The sequence below is a fragment of the Necator americanus genome, chromosome III, assembly GCF_031761385.1.
Source record: "Necator americanus strain Aroian chromosome III, whole genome shotgun sequence".
Taxonomy (NCBI): domain Eukaryota; kingdom Metazoa; phylum Nematoda; class Chromadorea; order Rhabditida; family Ancylostomatidae; genus Necator; species Necator americanus.
Window position 1 is genome coordinate 8,136,423 of NC_087373.1, and position 16,563 is coordinate 8,152,985.

Below are 16,563 nucleotides of genomic sequence, written 5' to 3' on the forward strand. Positions count from 1 at the left end.
TTATTTTCCAAAATTCAGTTGTTTCAAAAGTTATGCTAATACCGGTCGCATTAAAAGAGTCACTCCGGAAAGAAGGGATATTTACGGGGCACCAAATATTTATTCTTCATTGATTTTCGATGGAGATGGTAGTGTAGGATAGAATTTTTTGAATTTATAACCTACAAAGAGAAGAAACATTTATTCTTTCATAAAAAAAACTATATTCTGTTGAATGAATTCTAGAATATTCATATAAAGCAGGAAAAAGAAAAAAGATGAACTGTTTACCGAATCAAACGATTATGAGGCAGAAAGCGTCAACAAATTGCACAAAAATACTGAAGAAAACGATGATGGTACCAGTGGCAGTGAAAGAAGTGAAGGAAACATAGTGATTTTTGGAAAGAATATTTCCGAATTCACATGAGCTACAGTAATGTAATAAACTACAGTAATGGAGATTAATGAGCTACGCTCCATATTTCTAATTACGCTTCTAAGCGAATTTTAATACATACAGTTATGTTAGAATCACAACTATAATCATTTTCTGTAAGTAAGTAATTATTAATTTTTACACGTATGTTATCAGCCATACAGAATCATTTTTGACGATTTTTGAGGACAAAGATCCAAATTAGAATGGTAAGAATTGAGATGATTATGTTACCGATTGTGAACGCAAGGATGATGAGAGAATTGATCGGAGGTATCTGAAAATATACACATTATAGAAATATAACTAATAAATAAATTGTGATGATGAGATGGGTGCAAACAAAAAAAAAACAATAAACGATTTTGTCAGGTAAAGTGAGTTTATTGGAGCAATGTGCTGTTTCTAGGAACCTTGACCCTCGAAAGACACCGACAATTGAATATGAGTTTGAAAAATAGAAAAAAAATTAAACTATACAAACCTACTGAAACTAAACAACCAAACAAAAAACCTGGGAAAAGAATATTGTTCGTCGAGACTTCCATTGGTTTTTTGAACGTTTTTGTTTTCATTAGTTTTTTCGAAATTCTGAACCGGGCCTAATATTTGGGAGCGTTCCAAGGATTCAGCTCTATCAATTTCTCTTACGATTTTTTATTTCCTTCCTTTATCGACTACGTTGCTTTTGTTCGCCTTTAAAGAAATTTGGATCTTATTATCAGACATTTTTCAGAACATTCCTGAACCGTCCTTATCGATTGATTGACGATCAAATGAGAAAAATCTACAATGTATGAAGATGTACAGGTATTGTATATAAAGTTGAGTAAGACGTTTAGTCACCGCCGTGTTCAATCGAGCGAGCACGCGACGCTACCGCGACGCACGCCCTTTCTCGCCCGGTTGAACAGGCTTGGCAGTGACTGCTTACCCAGTGTACTGTATAGCATAAGATCCACATAGCGTGTTTACTTGCTATCATCTAAAGTGGATTAGATATTACCGAGGTAGGACATGAAGGCAACTGGTCCACAATCGTTAACGAATCCGTGAAAAGATCAATAGTGCCGATACCATCGGCCTCTCTAGCCTAAAAAAATGTGCGCCGTAAAAAAAATAAAAACCCAAATGATCAAAAATAATCAGAAAAACCTAATAGTTTTAAAATTCCCTTGCACGAATGACTCACTTTTCTTCGTCTTCCATGATGATGGTGATGATGACCATCTTCGCCCGGTAACGATGGACAGTTCTTCGGTGGAGTAATTCCATCACAGCCACCATCGTATTTTAGGCACAACGTTACCTAAAATTGTTCTCGTTTTCCTGAGAACCACTGCGATGATTGGCTGAGATGATCTCACCTGACATTGAAATTGTAGAACAGGGCGATCAGCATATTTAAAGACATGGTACGGTTTTGTTGCTAATCGAAGTGAGCTGTCATAATCCGGTGTGGATAAGAGAACTGCATCCAGGCCACAACTAAAAATGTCTGCCTTAGCAGGTGATTTGTGAAGTAGCGCTGATCTTAGCAGAGTTTTTACACGATTCAGAGAGAATTGTGGTGGTCATATCCCTACGATCGTTTTCGAGATTCAGCCAGGAATCGTCGATCTCGGAACTTCCTCATCAAATTGCTGAAGATTTCATTCTTCTAATGATGGACGTGGTCGACTTTTTTTCCGCCTATTTGTGGCCTTTCTTGACTCATTTGTGTAGCGAGAAATTTTTCAAGATGCAGGATTTCAGGATTTCTTTCCGGCAAATCTTTGAGGACATAGCAGCGTATTAGCCACTTCCGTACTGGATGAAAAAAGTCCTCACGTAAGTTTTCAAGAAAATCTTTTTTTGCGTTTTGCGAAGCAAGACAGGGAAGAGGCAGAGCAAACTCAAACCTGTGGCGAACGATATCAATGAGAAAAGAGTGTGTACCCATTTTGAACGTTTTTGCGTACGTACTTCTGCACGAACGGTAAATCGAAAGCTATAAATTGTTTCGTTGAGTTTGAGTCTTTATAAAGTGTTTAGAGAAAAATATAGGAATGAAAAATGGTTTACGGTAGCCCTTATTGGCAAAGGTGATGCAGAATCTCAGGGTAAGTACTTTTGCTGGCGTAGTCCGATCAGAACGACTTGAAGCTTTGCGCGGTGGATCTAGCAGCCGAGGCGGGACCTCACTGGTCCGTGCAGGATCTTGTAACTGCCAGACGGACCCACTTCCCTGCACGGGCGAAGCCACGTATGGAATTCTATCGAATTTCAGTTTTTAACCTGGAGAACGGAAAAGAGGCTACGGCTATGTTCAGTACCCATGTGGTTCTGCTCAGGACCGGCTGCGCAAATCGCTTCCGCCTGATATGACTGCGTTATGTTTAGGCGAAAAACTTGTAGACCCCATGCTTACTTTCCGCAACGAAGTTCTAGTATCTTAGGTGGTTTCCTTCCGTTCCGTTGTCGTTTTTTCCCGGAGTATAGATTCTAGTAATTGTGGCTAGTTAGTGGAACTAAGAAAAATACAGCGATTTTCCGCGATGGAATAAATGTTATTTTAGGAAGCTCACCCTTTTTCGCTAAGAATATCCACTCGATCGCCATGCCCATTGTCGACGTAACATGAATGAACCAGCATGCCGAATGTGTCCTTCTGCTCGACTTCCACGCATTCCCAACTGCAAAATTTAATCTGGGTAGTCAATTCCCATCAAGTGACTTAATTTGGCATTACTTAGAAGTGTTTTTATGTTTTCTTGTTATGTAAATGAGGTTTACATAAAACTTTATTGTTGGTCCTCCGCTAGTCGGTGAATTTAGCCTTTGATAAAGACGATTTTTTTCCAAACGTTAGACCAATAATAAAGTTCCACCAAACCCCATTACGATAACCAGGAAAAATTAATACACTTCCCAATCCTGAGATTTCAAAAAGAAAGGACTCGAAGATTATTTGGAACTATTAAAAAAATTCTCAGTCTATAAACCATGGAAATAGAAGGAATTTGCAAGGAAAACGAAGAAATACGTGTGTTGACCACCAACCAACAAACACTTACAATAATAGAAGATTGTTTTTTATAATTTAGTGGTATTCAGTAAACACGGAATTTGTTCACAAGGAAATACCCACAAAAAAACTACCCAAAATTCGTGTTCTTTTCGTTTTTTCTTTGTGATTCGAGACATTTTGAACTTATTATTCAGTTTATATTCCATATTATTTATTATTATTACTGTATTTACTGTTATTTACTTATATTATTATTTTGTTATTTATTTATATTATTGTTTCTTATTATTTATTATGTTTTAGCCATTATTATTTATTTTATTATTATTCATTATCTTATTTTATTATTCTTTTCATAATATTATTTTATTTTCATATATTTTATCCACAGGATATTTTGATCCACCTTTTTCAACACGTTACTTAAATTCTTCAATTTTTTTGCTTCCCATCCAGAAACTATAACTATTACCGTATATGAATTGGTGAATATTACAGTATGAGGTAAGGGGCACCCACCGGTGGTACACACTTTCTCCTAACGTTGCATAACGAACAATCTCCCCATCAGGACCACCTTTTCGTAATGTATAGGAGCATTGTGGCATTTGATACATCTTTTCACGGAATTGAGTGGTGATCATACTGTAACAGAGAAAACACAGATTTTTCATAGGTACTAAACTATAATAGTGAGTTTACGGACGCGTGCGTACCTGACTGAAAGCGGCACAGTCACTCTTTTATCCGCTTCCATGTAGAAACATTGAATTTTAACCATTTGATCAACTTTTGTCATGAATCTACAATTGAACCGTGGTTATCGATTGATTGACGGGCGAAGATCAAACGAGAAAAACCTACAATGTATGAAACATGAACACTACGGTCATTTCTACAAATATCCCTCGTGGATTCAGCTGAAAAAGGAAGATCTCAGGAGGAAATTTCTGGAATGGAGCGCAGGAAAAAAATCCGCTGACCGATCGATATCTAAGCACATTGCACGCATTAAAGGGTACAGCAATTCCTATGCTTTTCGAATCCGGAAACTTTTCCGGTCCGGCTCGACATTCTTCTTCATGGAAATGGTCCATGACGAACACGTAGCCGTCGAATGGTTTCTTTGTCGATGCTCGGACACCAATTTTATCCGGGCCGCAAATAATGTCCGGTGTTCCGGGACCTGAAAACTTCCAGTTACCAAAAACAATAAAATAAGGTTATAGGTAAGGAGAAAAGTGCATTTTCCGCAATTAAAGGAGTTTTTGGAACAAATAAAACTTACGGAATTCTGTCCTGCACATATCCCATGTGAGCGAATCCGCCAGCGCTTTGTCAAGTTGTTCGAACGATTCGACCGTGAAAACTCTTACAGGGTTGCCGGTGATCGGAAATACGATCAAATTAGTAAGAGAGCGGACAAAGTAGAAATCCACAATGTGTCTGGAGTAAATCACTCCGCTTGGGACGCGCCAACGCGTTCACTTCAATTCAGAATCGGTTGGGGTTTACAAACGTGTGTTTAGCCTATAAAGTCACTTGGGTGAAGGGAGGGGGAGAGCCGATGTATCAATTAGTGTTTTTTTTTATAGTTTCAGACAATCCCGGTACCAATCGACCCCAGAGGGAGGAAAAGCTCAGTTGGCACGAGGGCGATTTCGAACCAACGATTGATTGTGCAGTCACAGCGGAACCTCTTACCGACTGCACCACCCACATAAAGGTTATTTTCTTATTTTCTAATGTTATCGCCTCGTCAATATCACAAAACGTCGAACGCATGCACATTCCAAGTGGATAGATCAATTATTTTATACTTTGCTTTTTATATTTTTATATAGTACTAAAAAAATTGAATTCTTCATGTCATTCTGTCTAAATGTCATTTTTGTGTAATGGAAGAGGAGAATGACGAGAATGACCTGGTTTACTCGTCGTGAGGAGCACCGGACAAATTTTTATTGTCAGTAAAAGAGAAGAAAATTTGTTTTGACTCACTATAATGATATATTAATCATATTACTGGCGCTTAATATAATCTCCATTTTTTTTGTGAACCATTGAAGCACTTAATTGGAAAAATGAATTTAACCAATGGTTTTTTTAAAGGCATCACCCCACGAATCTGAGGTGGTACGGATCTCAGGTGGAGTATTCGTATACGGCATAGTAGATTGTAGGGAGAAGGGTGATTCCGTCCATTTCTTCCTAATTGCCGTAAAAAACGGCCCGGGAGATGCGGCGCGTGCAGAAGGCTGGCGCGCTCCAGTCGAACTCCTTGTAGAAAATAGTGCGCCGGAAGCCCGAAGACGTATCTTCCTGGCCGTTTTTTACGGAAATTAGAAAGAAATGGACGGAACCACACCGCTCTCCATAATCTACGATCCCGTATAGGAATACTCCACCTGAAATCCGTACCACCTCAGATTCGTGGGGTGATGCCTTTAAGAACAAAGCCAAAACTTTTTTTAATTCGCCCATGAGTTCAGTACAAAGCAAGTAAATATGGATGGTCCCATGAAGAATTCTTGATGAAACTCGATATGATATGATACCTGGTGAAGTTGATGTACATTAACGAGATTTGTAACACCAATAGCGTATAGCATTACGTGAGCATCCCGTAGTAATTGTGCTGGTTCCGAAACATCGTCCTGGAAAAAATAGCTGACATCTATGATTGCTGTGATACAGAAATAACAGGGAAATTCTCAATAAACGCTCAAAATCCTCTTTCTCCGGAAAGAAAATGAGAATATATTTCTCAAATGGAACTCATTGAGAAAGAAAACTACAACAGATAAATAATTTCCAGTCTGTCGATGCTAAAAATTTTCGGAAAAAAACTTCTAAGAGTGGCCACTCCGTATTCAACAATTCAAAATTCTTTTGTAGGTCCTACAATGCAAGAACCGTGTCTGAAATTCTACAAAAAGTTAGTTTATTCTACGGATAATGAGAGTGACAAGGCCATTACTAGTTTTTTTACTCTCCCAAAAACGATTCACCCATTTAATCATGTAGGTTAATCGGGAAACATTCATTTTCGATGTTAAAACTACTTCTGGTTTACCACAATGAACATCCGGAGTTGTTCGGACGAAAACATTAAGGAAAGGATCCACGAAATTTTCTGTGATGTTCAGTTCTTCCCATTAATAGGCAGTGACCAGAGCCCATATCCAAAAACGAATTTCAATTGGATAAACGTGGTTTGGAGAAAAAAATGTACCTTGTTTGGATAAATTTCTGTACAATAAAAATTTGTCCGTGGACAAACTTATCCCACATTTATATTACTACTCGATTAAACATTGAAAATATTTCTTCCAAAAAAAAAAACGGCTAGGTCCCGCAACGAAGTGCTCCGAGTTTGGCTCCGCAAAATAATTAAATAATATTGTGTAGCACAATACGAAAAACTTTTCATCAATGGTTTCGTTTGCATCATACTTATCTTTCGGGAAAGGTTTTTCAAAACTGGATCCCTGACACCGGATATGGGCTCAGAGATCCAGTTTTGAAAAAATGATGGCAAAAAAGAAGAGAGAAAGGCCACATGCAGATCCAGAAAGTAGAAGTCTCAGCCATTGTGCGATGCAACTCTGCAACCTGAACGATGAAAACACGATTACGAGCTTTCATTTCACAGTTCTTATCGGCGTAAAGAGTTGTATCGTCGGGTAAACTGAAACCTCCGGGTGTTTCTGTCGCATCTGGTTCCTGGATAGACACAAGGTAAATATCCCGCGTTTTTCCATTTATTCTAGAAACTGCACCGTGGAAATTATGATTGTTTGTAAAGGACTCAAAATCGAAATTTTGGTTAATGCTGTCCCTAGTCGAAGAGAAGCGTACAACCTCTTTTTTACTCTCAACTGTTCAATTGCACCTATGGTTATTCGATTATTATGGGCAATAAAAATCTTCAAGAACTTTTCAAATTGCTTACAAAAGAAAAGAACCATATAACCTCCCTTTTCCTGTCAACTGTGCAGCTGCACCCATGGTTATTCGACTATTGTGAAGAATAAAAATCTATCGAAATTTGATGAGAACAATTTTCTAACTATAACTCTTCTTCCTTACAAAGAAAAGAACCTACTTGACTTTGTCCATCGGTAACCACTACGGCAACACGTGGTACGTCTCCACCTCGGGCACCCTCGAATCCCCGTTGTAATGCTAACTTTAGCGCTAAACCAGTGTTTGTCGCTCCAGAGAGGAAATTTATTCGTTGAATTGCCCATTCAAGCTGAAATAGCATCTACAATAATTTGTAATGATGTAATGAAGATACAATGAAAAAAAAACTAAGATTTCTGTTTGCTATTTTTAAGGATGTAAAAGTCTGTTCTCAGAGATGGCAGTCTGTAAGTACTGTAATTTAACAAAGTGGGTTCATAGCTCTTCACTAAATTCGTTCTAAGCCAAAATATTTATTTCACTGCTATTCAGCAAAAACTGCTAATCAGTCTTCGCTGCCTGCTAAAAAATTCATTTTTTTTTTGGCTTAGGCGATCGCTCATGTAACTTCTCTCTGTCTCGCAGCTTCTTGCTCCCTCTCTGTTAGAACGAACACAATTTGAAACAGTTTTCATAGTTTTGTTAGCGGTGAAGCGGAGAAGTAGTTTCATGTCTGGGACCGGCAAAAAGCAGGTGGAAGAGGAATGCACATTGCAGTCACCATCGATGTATATACTATGTACTGTGATCAAAAATTAGTAAGACTTTTCAAATGAAACAAAAACAGTACATTGCAAAAATTTGTTTTATCTCCTTCAGAGTGATTTCCTTCGGTAGCAATACATCTATACCAACGCTCCTTCCAATCTTCGAAACATTTGTTATACTTGATGTCCGGGATGACCTTCAGCGTCCTCTTCAAAGCCGCTTTTATTTCCTCAGTTGAGTGAGAATGATGACTATGAAGTGATTTTTTTGAGTTCTGGGAGCAGACAGATATCAGACGGAGGCAAATCAGGTGAATAGGGGGATTTTGGAACGAGTGAGTGGAATTTTTGACGAGAAAGTCGCGAACAACCGAAGACCTGTGAGATTGCGCGTTATCGCGATGACGGCGATGACAAAACGAAGAGTTGTTTGCCCAAAAAAAGTGGCCTCTTACAGCGTATTGTTTCACGCAGGGTACGCTTTTAATTTATTTTTTAAAACAAAAACTAATGCAGCTCCTTTGCCGAATTTTTTCCCCATGCTGAAAATCAGAAAATGAACTTCTGAAGGTAAACGTCAACAATCGTAGCTCATTAACATCTGACGGTCCTGTCATGAAATTTGACACAGACGTCAGTGAAGGTTGTGCCAAAATAAGAGAAAAAATCATGGATTTGGCTAAAGCTGGGAGTTTTAGATTGAAAAGTCTCACGGTCTCACATTCTGATCACCGTATTAAGTACCTTCATACGTAGAAAACAACTGTACCTGAGTTGGATGAGTGTATTGATTGAGGGTGAACTCCAGCTGAGGAGTTTCAGCAAATTGCATTATCGCCATACGACTACCCTCATTCGAAACGTTTAGTCGTTGAGCAAGATGCATCGCGAACGCAATCTGTAACACATAGGATCATGGAAACGCAGCATTTTTCCATTAGAAAAGAATTCATGGACAATAGAATTGTCATTTTTTCCATTCTTTAACGGAAAACTTCCAACAATTCGTAAAAGAAGGACTCAAACCTGATTGCGAAAAGTATCGTCACCAATGGATCCAGAACCATCGAGGATAAGTAGGAGATCAACAGATTTATTAGTAATGCACTCTAAAAACATATGACCGTCAGGTAACCAGTGAGTTATCGCAGAATATTGGGTCAAATAAATAAATAAATAAATAGTGCAATTTTTACCCATTTATTTACTTTTTAAAATTAAAATAAACAGGAGATTTTCTTTCTCGTCGTGGATATATTATTATTCATTTTCTGCAATCTCCTTTCATCCTCATAATAGATTTCTAGAGCCCATCTTCGAAAATTTACTTGTGAATTTGAAAAAAATGAAAAAAGTAAATGGTAACCTTGACGAAAGGCACTCCCCTAGTACCGCAAGAAATCTTATTATGATCCATTATTATGATTTATTATTTTTTATGATGATGGTATCACTATTTAAGAGATAACCTAATATAATTCCATAATTTCGTCCCACTCACCGTGTATCAGCTCTGAGTCGACCAATCCGTTATCTATAGGATGGGATGATGAGGCGAGCAGTAGGTACAAAAACCATACAATGCTCTAAAAAAAGCATAACTATGAGAATTTAAGGAAATAAAAAATCCACATCCGCAGCAAAAAAAAATCTCTACAGAAAAATGCGAAAACAACTCAAAAATCTCGAAAAAATAAACATACCACAATATGATGTCTGCGAACCATTGCATTTCTTGGATACTGCATACGTGACCGTGACAAGAAGTGGAGCCTAGCTCATGACCTTCTCATTGTGGATCCCGTACAGTTCACAAATCAATTAAAAGGTGTTGATCGCTGAAAAAAAATAGATATGAAAAAAATAAGTAGAAGAACATTAAAGAACATCGAACTGCATATTTGGGAAAGGAGGAAATATGAGGGATTTTGAGCAAAAATGAAGAAACACGGAGATTTGCGTGAGGTCAGTTAACTTCGCTGAGGAAAAAATGTTTTAAAATGCGTACACGATTTGAAGAGAGCAGCTCAACTCTGGATAAGTTCTTGAAAGTTATTCATCTATTTATTTATTTATTTTTCAGCCCTGTAGGCTGTTCTATTATATTGGCTCAGAGGTTACGACAACAACTGGAAACCGAAAAACCCCTGGTGAAAAGTTATCAAAAATCGTAAAATAGGCAAAAATCGCCACAATTCTAATGCAAAATTCTTTCGCGATTCCAATTTTCCTTTCTGTCCGTCATTTCTCATCGAAATGATTGTGGAACAACCACATGAAACACGTCAGGCAACTATCCGTAGTGATTTTTTTACCGAAGGATCCTGATTCTACGTCAATTGGATCAAATTTGCGGAAAAGTAGAACGAATTCGTTATGAAAGGGAACTGGTCACTCCTTTAAAAGCAGCACCCCAAAAAAAAATCAGAAAATGTCAAGAAAAAAATCATAAAATTTTCCACGAAACTGTAATGTTAGAGCTGTAGATCACGAATATAAGCACCGTCACATACAATTCCTTCGAATCGCCTTGAAAAACTTCCGGCCATTGAATAGCGTTCTCGTCCATCGAATTTTCCTACGAGGCACCTAGTAACGTGCCACGTATGCGAGCACATACATACGCGCCGCACCTGCCACCGTGCGGGAGAGATGCCGTCAGCAGCACATGTTGATTGTTCCTTTTCTCAGGACAATTAAGGAGAATTGAGCGTGATGGCGCTGATACTCATGATTTACAACCGTAACTCTACCTTTTCTTGGAGAGATCCCATTTTATTGCCAATTTCGTGATATGCTGCCTCTAAGGAAAATATTCCAGAACAACTACATAGATACTTTTTTTCTAGATTTTTCCAAAAAAAATTATTCAAAACATAGCGATGCAAAAGGAAAGAATTGAAAAGATTTTGCTCAAAGTAGAGCTGTTAAAAATCCTTGCAGGACCACGTTTGACGTTCCTACTTGCAGTTGTAAGTTTCAAAAGGTTAGGAAATCTCCGCTTCAACCCTACAACAACCCACATTCTTCGGAATTTTAACGCTTTTTAATGAGTTGGCACTCAATAATGCTTGATAATAAACCCCCCTAGATTTGTGTAACGTTACAGACATTCACGTCAGTATGGCCCCTGGATATTCGAAAATCTAGAGCTGTACGGGAGGTCGTACTCGAGATTCCGACAACCTCCCAGTTCTTCTTTGCTTGAAGTTAGGGTTCCAGAAAAGAAGTACGTTCAACGTGATCCGAAGATAGACATTCCACACGGAAGGAGAGACTGACATTGCAGAAATTGATGAATTTAAAAACTTCCAGCAGTTTCCAAAGTACTTATGTTCTGCACGATTAATTGGCTTATATGATAATCGAAAACAACAGATCGTAGATCTTTTTAAATTTCTTCACTGTGTCATATTTCCTGGAGTCGTAATTGACAAAATGATTATCTTTGAAAAATGCGGATATTCGCAAAGCCATAGCCGGATACTAATCAACTGGATATCAATTATCCATCTACGGGTATATCTTGCAGCTATTATGTAAATGCACCTTGATAGGATACATCGATCAGTGAATTTTCTGTCATCTCACATCGCAAAAAAAGTTAAATGGTCATAGCGCAGTGATAAGAGGTTCAACTGCGACTGTCTCGTGGAAGGTTCGGAACCGCCGTAGGCCAACCAAGGTTTTTCCTGTTCGGATAGTTCGGAGTCGGAGGTTATTGCACAGAATGTATAACCGCTCATAAATCTGATAAAAAAACGATAACGAATTGAAGTTAAATTTCAGAGATTAGGTGGATCTCCTATCCCTAGAGGATTAGCCGACGTCAAGCGCCTTACTCTAATTTTTTAATCCAAATACATAATACCCGTTTGCAGCCATACGACTGCAATTAATAAGCGAACCCAAGCGAAAACTTTAAATAAAACCCTCTAGCGGGAACTGAAAAATTTCCGCTAGTGAGAAATATGACTACCATAGACTACAATACCTTCACTTTCTAATTGATCACTCAAAAAATTACCAACAAATGTTTAAAGCGGAATGGTGGGGTCACAGGTCAGCACTGGAGCTAGGTCATTCAACGATCATACAAAGACAAGGTAACCTCAAATTTTCTAAGATTAAAAGGAGCTGGCATTCGATAATTCCACTGCAATTTATTGAAAAGAAATAAACAGAAGGAACCCTTTCTTGGGGTTTTTTTTTTTCAGAGCTAAGGGAATAACTGCGGCTTTCATATATGAAATCGTGCTTTTACTCATCTTACTTACCGTTGTTCTTATGTATGTGGGGTTTGAAATCTAGAACTTGAAATTAGATTTTATTTAAATTAAATTAATAAAACTTATAAATTAAATTAGAGATCCATGGTTAACTGCGAATAAAAATCGTTTTGTATTTAGTACTAAACTAAATCTTTTTATTATTATATTTGGACTAAAGGCGAGATCATTGTGGAGCAACTTTTCCTGTTCAATAATGAAATAATCGAGTTTAAATAAGATCAGAAAAAACAGTAACAAAATGTAGTGATTTTGATTGTCTGAAGTAAAATGAAAGCAGAACAGAGGGAGGATATATTTTATACGTTGGAGGTTTTTGAAAAAAAAATTAACATACATATTTTATTCATTGGTCTCTGCACCTTCCCTCTCAACCATAATAACATTGCAACAACACATCTTAAAACAGCATCGCTCAGCTTAGGAAAAGATTTCTCGCTGCTTTAACACCGATGCAAGTTCTCATTTTGTGCAAATCATTTCGACGGATGAGCTTTTCGTGGATGTTCAGTGAACTAGTGACTTTTGAGGGCTTCTGATGTTTCAAATACCTGGGAAGTTGTGGGAAAAGTTCCACTGTGATACGGTATTGTAAACTATCCTGTCCTAGCTCTCAGCTGCTAGGTGAAAAGGTCTGAACACAGCAAATTTCCCTATTTCTTTTATTCTAGAGGAAATGAATCCGCCAAAGATAGTCTCGTTTACCTTTCACATTACTTATGATCGCTACCACAAAATGATAATACAATAATGATACATATAATTTTGTTCTTTCCTAATAACAGCTTCTAATTTCTTTTTTTTTCAAAAAAATATGTTCGTTCTTTCCTAATCACACCTTCTGATTTTTTTCCAAAAAAAAAGAACGTTGAGAATAGAACTTCTGATAGACTGTAACTGTTATTATCGGCTGTTAATTAGAACGGATGTAATTTCACTTATTCGGCGTCAACCTTCATACGACTTCTATGTCAAATATCCAGAACGCATCGCAGCGAGAGAAATTGGTGTTGATCTATGAATACGTCGCTTGTTTTTGACAGTAATCAGTAAAAATACATATGAAAGGACAAGGATCACCATATCTCAAATGTCTTTAACTTTTGTTTTCCGGGTAGAGGTAGAAGAGAAAAATAATAAAATCAACGGAATAAAGAAATCCTCTCTTTTCTTTTCACCTCGCCCCAATGAAATCATTAAGGGAGACAAAACCAAAACAAAAAGGATCGAAACTTTGTGATTGTGGAAGCAAAACTTCATGTAAGAATCGTGCTTTCTTCCCCTTAATGACCTGCACCTGAAGTAGGTCAAAGTTTTTAAGTACATAGCGCAGAAATGAGAGTGAAAGTTTCTGGAATTCTGCACATAGGAAGATGACAATGTGGATATTTATGTAGATCATAAAGATTTGAATCTACTTATTTGTCCAATAGGTGAACAAGAAAAAGTGTTGTTGTGAATTTATGAGAATTTTTGGAATTTCGTTAAGTAGTTTTTGGAAGCGTAGACGAGACTACAGATATACATATCCGTATGATATAAATCAATGATGAAGTTCATTCAGCGATAAAGGTTGACGCCGGAGAACCGGTGTGGTGAAGGGGGAACATACGTACGTAAATGGAACTGATCGAATATGATTAGCTGCATTTTAGGAGTTGAACGACCAGGATCTCTGGATGGATCTTGTGGAAGTGGAAGAGACTGAAGGAGAGAAATCGAGGATTGCTCAAGAAAGCAAAACTCCATGTAGGAATTGTGCCCTTTCTTGGTCCTTATGACCTACATGAAATAGGTCAAAGTTCTGAAGGGATGAGCGCAGAAGGAATGAGAGTGTGAATTTCTGGAATTGTTCAGGGAGGGAGGAGACAACAATGTAGATATTTATGTAGATCTCAGAGACTTGAATCTATTTATTCATTCAATCGGTGAGAAAAAAGAAAGTGTTGTAGTGAGTTTGTGAGAGGTGAAAAGAGTGGATTTAAAGTGTAATCCACGGCTGAACTTCTCCAAATTAGCGTTAGCGCATTAAGAAACTTAGCGATTAGCGTGGAAACACGACAGAAAGAGGATGTTGATGTAATTGTAATCTGGTAAGAAGACGAGTCATAAACAGTAACAGAAGCAAGCAGCCGACGATCCCATCAAAAAAGAAAAAAGCGGGTCGACGACGAGGTTAGAACCAGTTGAGGAATGGTGGACGGGTTGCTTGGACAGTCGAAAGTCATCTAATCCTTATGGTAAGTAGGAAAAACATGAGCGTCGACTGATTAATGCATGACGCTGCTGCGGTTACGCGTCCGCCGTTGTTCGGCTTCGTTGTTGGATGACCTCGATAGCCGGACATTGATAGGATGATAGGATGTAGCTGTGGATGATGATATGATGAAATGAATGATTTCCTTCCCCCAGCAACCACGTTCTCGTGTTCCATTAGAGCTAATGGCTCTCATTTTTCATCGGCTTATCTCATTGTAGCTGAGGAAACGAGTTTCACTTGGTCGCTGTTGCCTCGATTCCTCTTCCTAGGATTCTCACATAAGGGAAAACTGGCACAATACGTTTTGTTCTGTTCTGTTTCTTTTATGTTCTGTTAGTACGTTAAAATATGTACCAAATAAACACTTCCGACACTAATGTCCGAATTAAGGATAAAGACCTGTTTACTGGCGTTCTTGTTTTGTTTATTGTTCAAAACAATTAGTAAGTATATACCTGTACAATAAAAACGAAGACTTACGGGATATTGAAGGGATTTATTTGGTTATCCTGAATAAATTGGTGTTCTATACACGATCCCTCATTTTTCGAAAGTAAAATAATTGAAACTTTTGAAAAATCTTTGAAAATTCCCCCTCATCCTCGATTATCCTACTTTTCTCAATCTTTTGGAAGATTTCCTTATTATTTATTCTTATTTATCTTTTATATATTTATTAACATGATTTGCTTATTTGTTCATATACGCCCATGGTGCTCCAGAAAAAGGACACCATATTTTGATCGAGTTAAAAGAAAAGATTCCACTCTTTATGTTTTTTTTCTGAAAATGGCGTAGTCCTTTTTGTGGCCGTTGAACAGGTCCTTATTCACTTACAGAAGCTAAAACGTTCTCTTATCCAAAACGTTTTTTGTTAGTCAATCTGTGTACCCCCAGCTTGGATGACCAATTTATCCCAGGGGGGAGAAAATCGCGCTTTGAACGTATGGTAGTACCTAAATAACCTAGACCTTGAACAAGAGGGTTCGCTACCTTCGTTATCTTTAAACAACTTATGCACCACGATCTAGACCAGACGGCAGTCGAGAATACTTGCTTACAAACTTTGGAAGTCAATGAAAACGAATTTATGAAGGAATCGTTGGGAGCGGAGGTAATAGGAGGAAACAAATTGAAAATTACAACAGCTACAAGATTTTAGTATCCACTGTGAGTGGATTAACTTCAACGTACGAACAAATTTATGGATGAGAAAACTACTTCATTTGTGAAATGGTTAAGCACAACTTCTCACCCAATCTTTGGTGGATGAAACTGGATACAACCACCTTAAAGAGTACATAGAGGCGGGTCAAAGATCGCCAGAATAAAAAAATATAAGATGTGTCCATCGAATTCTGCAGTGGTATTTATCAAACGGAAGTTCATGGAAATATTCGATCCTACCGTATTCAGCGCTCCCGTAAATTCACCCCTCTACGAAATAAATGATCGGGGATCCGATGGAAAATGTGAAATATCCCAACGAGCGCGAAAATTGCGCCGATGCCGAAGAGATCGCATAGATTGATTTGCAACATTGAGATTGATATGAAAGTGATATCGTAACGGATTGGAACGATCACAACGCATGAATCCATGGGGACTTCTTCGGAACTCCGGTTCTGGAACGAGTTCGAATAATAATATTTGTTGTAACAGTGAAATTTTTTTCTTAGTCAATTATTTCTAGAGAATTCGTTGACAATGTGTTATCATCTTCCTAAAGTTGTTCTTTCATCTAAAAAAAACTTTGTTAACTTCGTATCTGTTTTTTGAATGTGGCTGTGTACAGGACGGGTGTAGCGCCGTCGGTAAGAGGTTCCGCTTCCTGCACGATCGATCGGAGGTTCGAATCCGCCCTAGTGCTCACCAAGCCTTTCATCCCTCCGGGGTTGATAGATTGGTTC

At 37.9% G+C, this 16,563-nt stretch overlaps 1 protein-coding gene across 2 annotated transcripts; it reads right to left on the bottom strand.

Moving 5' to 3' along the window:
- Positions 1-584: 584 nt before the first annotated feature.
- RB195_008932 (uncharacterized protein) lies at positions 585-9,852 on the bottom strand (the record flags this gene model as incomplete). 2 transcript variants are annotated; one of them, XM_064195688.1, is made up of 15 exons in its annotated part: positions 1,404-1,511; positions 1,611-1,727; positions 1,786-1,906; positions 2,986-3,093; positions 3,948-4,073; positions 4,145-4,231; positions 4,293-4,348; positions 4,412-4,614; positions 4,717-4,874; positions 6,991-7,154; positions 7,537-7,686; positions 8,874-9,002; positions 9,131-9,213; positions 9,606-9,690; positions 9,808-9,852. In XM_064195688.1, the coding sequence occupies 15 exons, from the start codon at positions 9,850-9,852 to the stop codon at positions 1,404-1,406; spliced, it is 1,740 nt and encodes a 579-aa protein (XP_064046833.1). The 2 variants fall into 2 exon arrangements, with proteins under 2 accessions (XP_064046832.1, XP_064046833.1); XM_064195687.1 differs by lacking the exons at positions 4,717-4,874; positions 6,991-7,154 and adding an exon at positions 585-695 and having other exon boundaries at positions 1,425-1,511; positions 7,533-7,686.
- Positions 9,853-16,563: the final 6,711 nt, after the last annotated feature.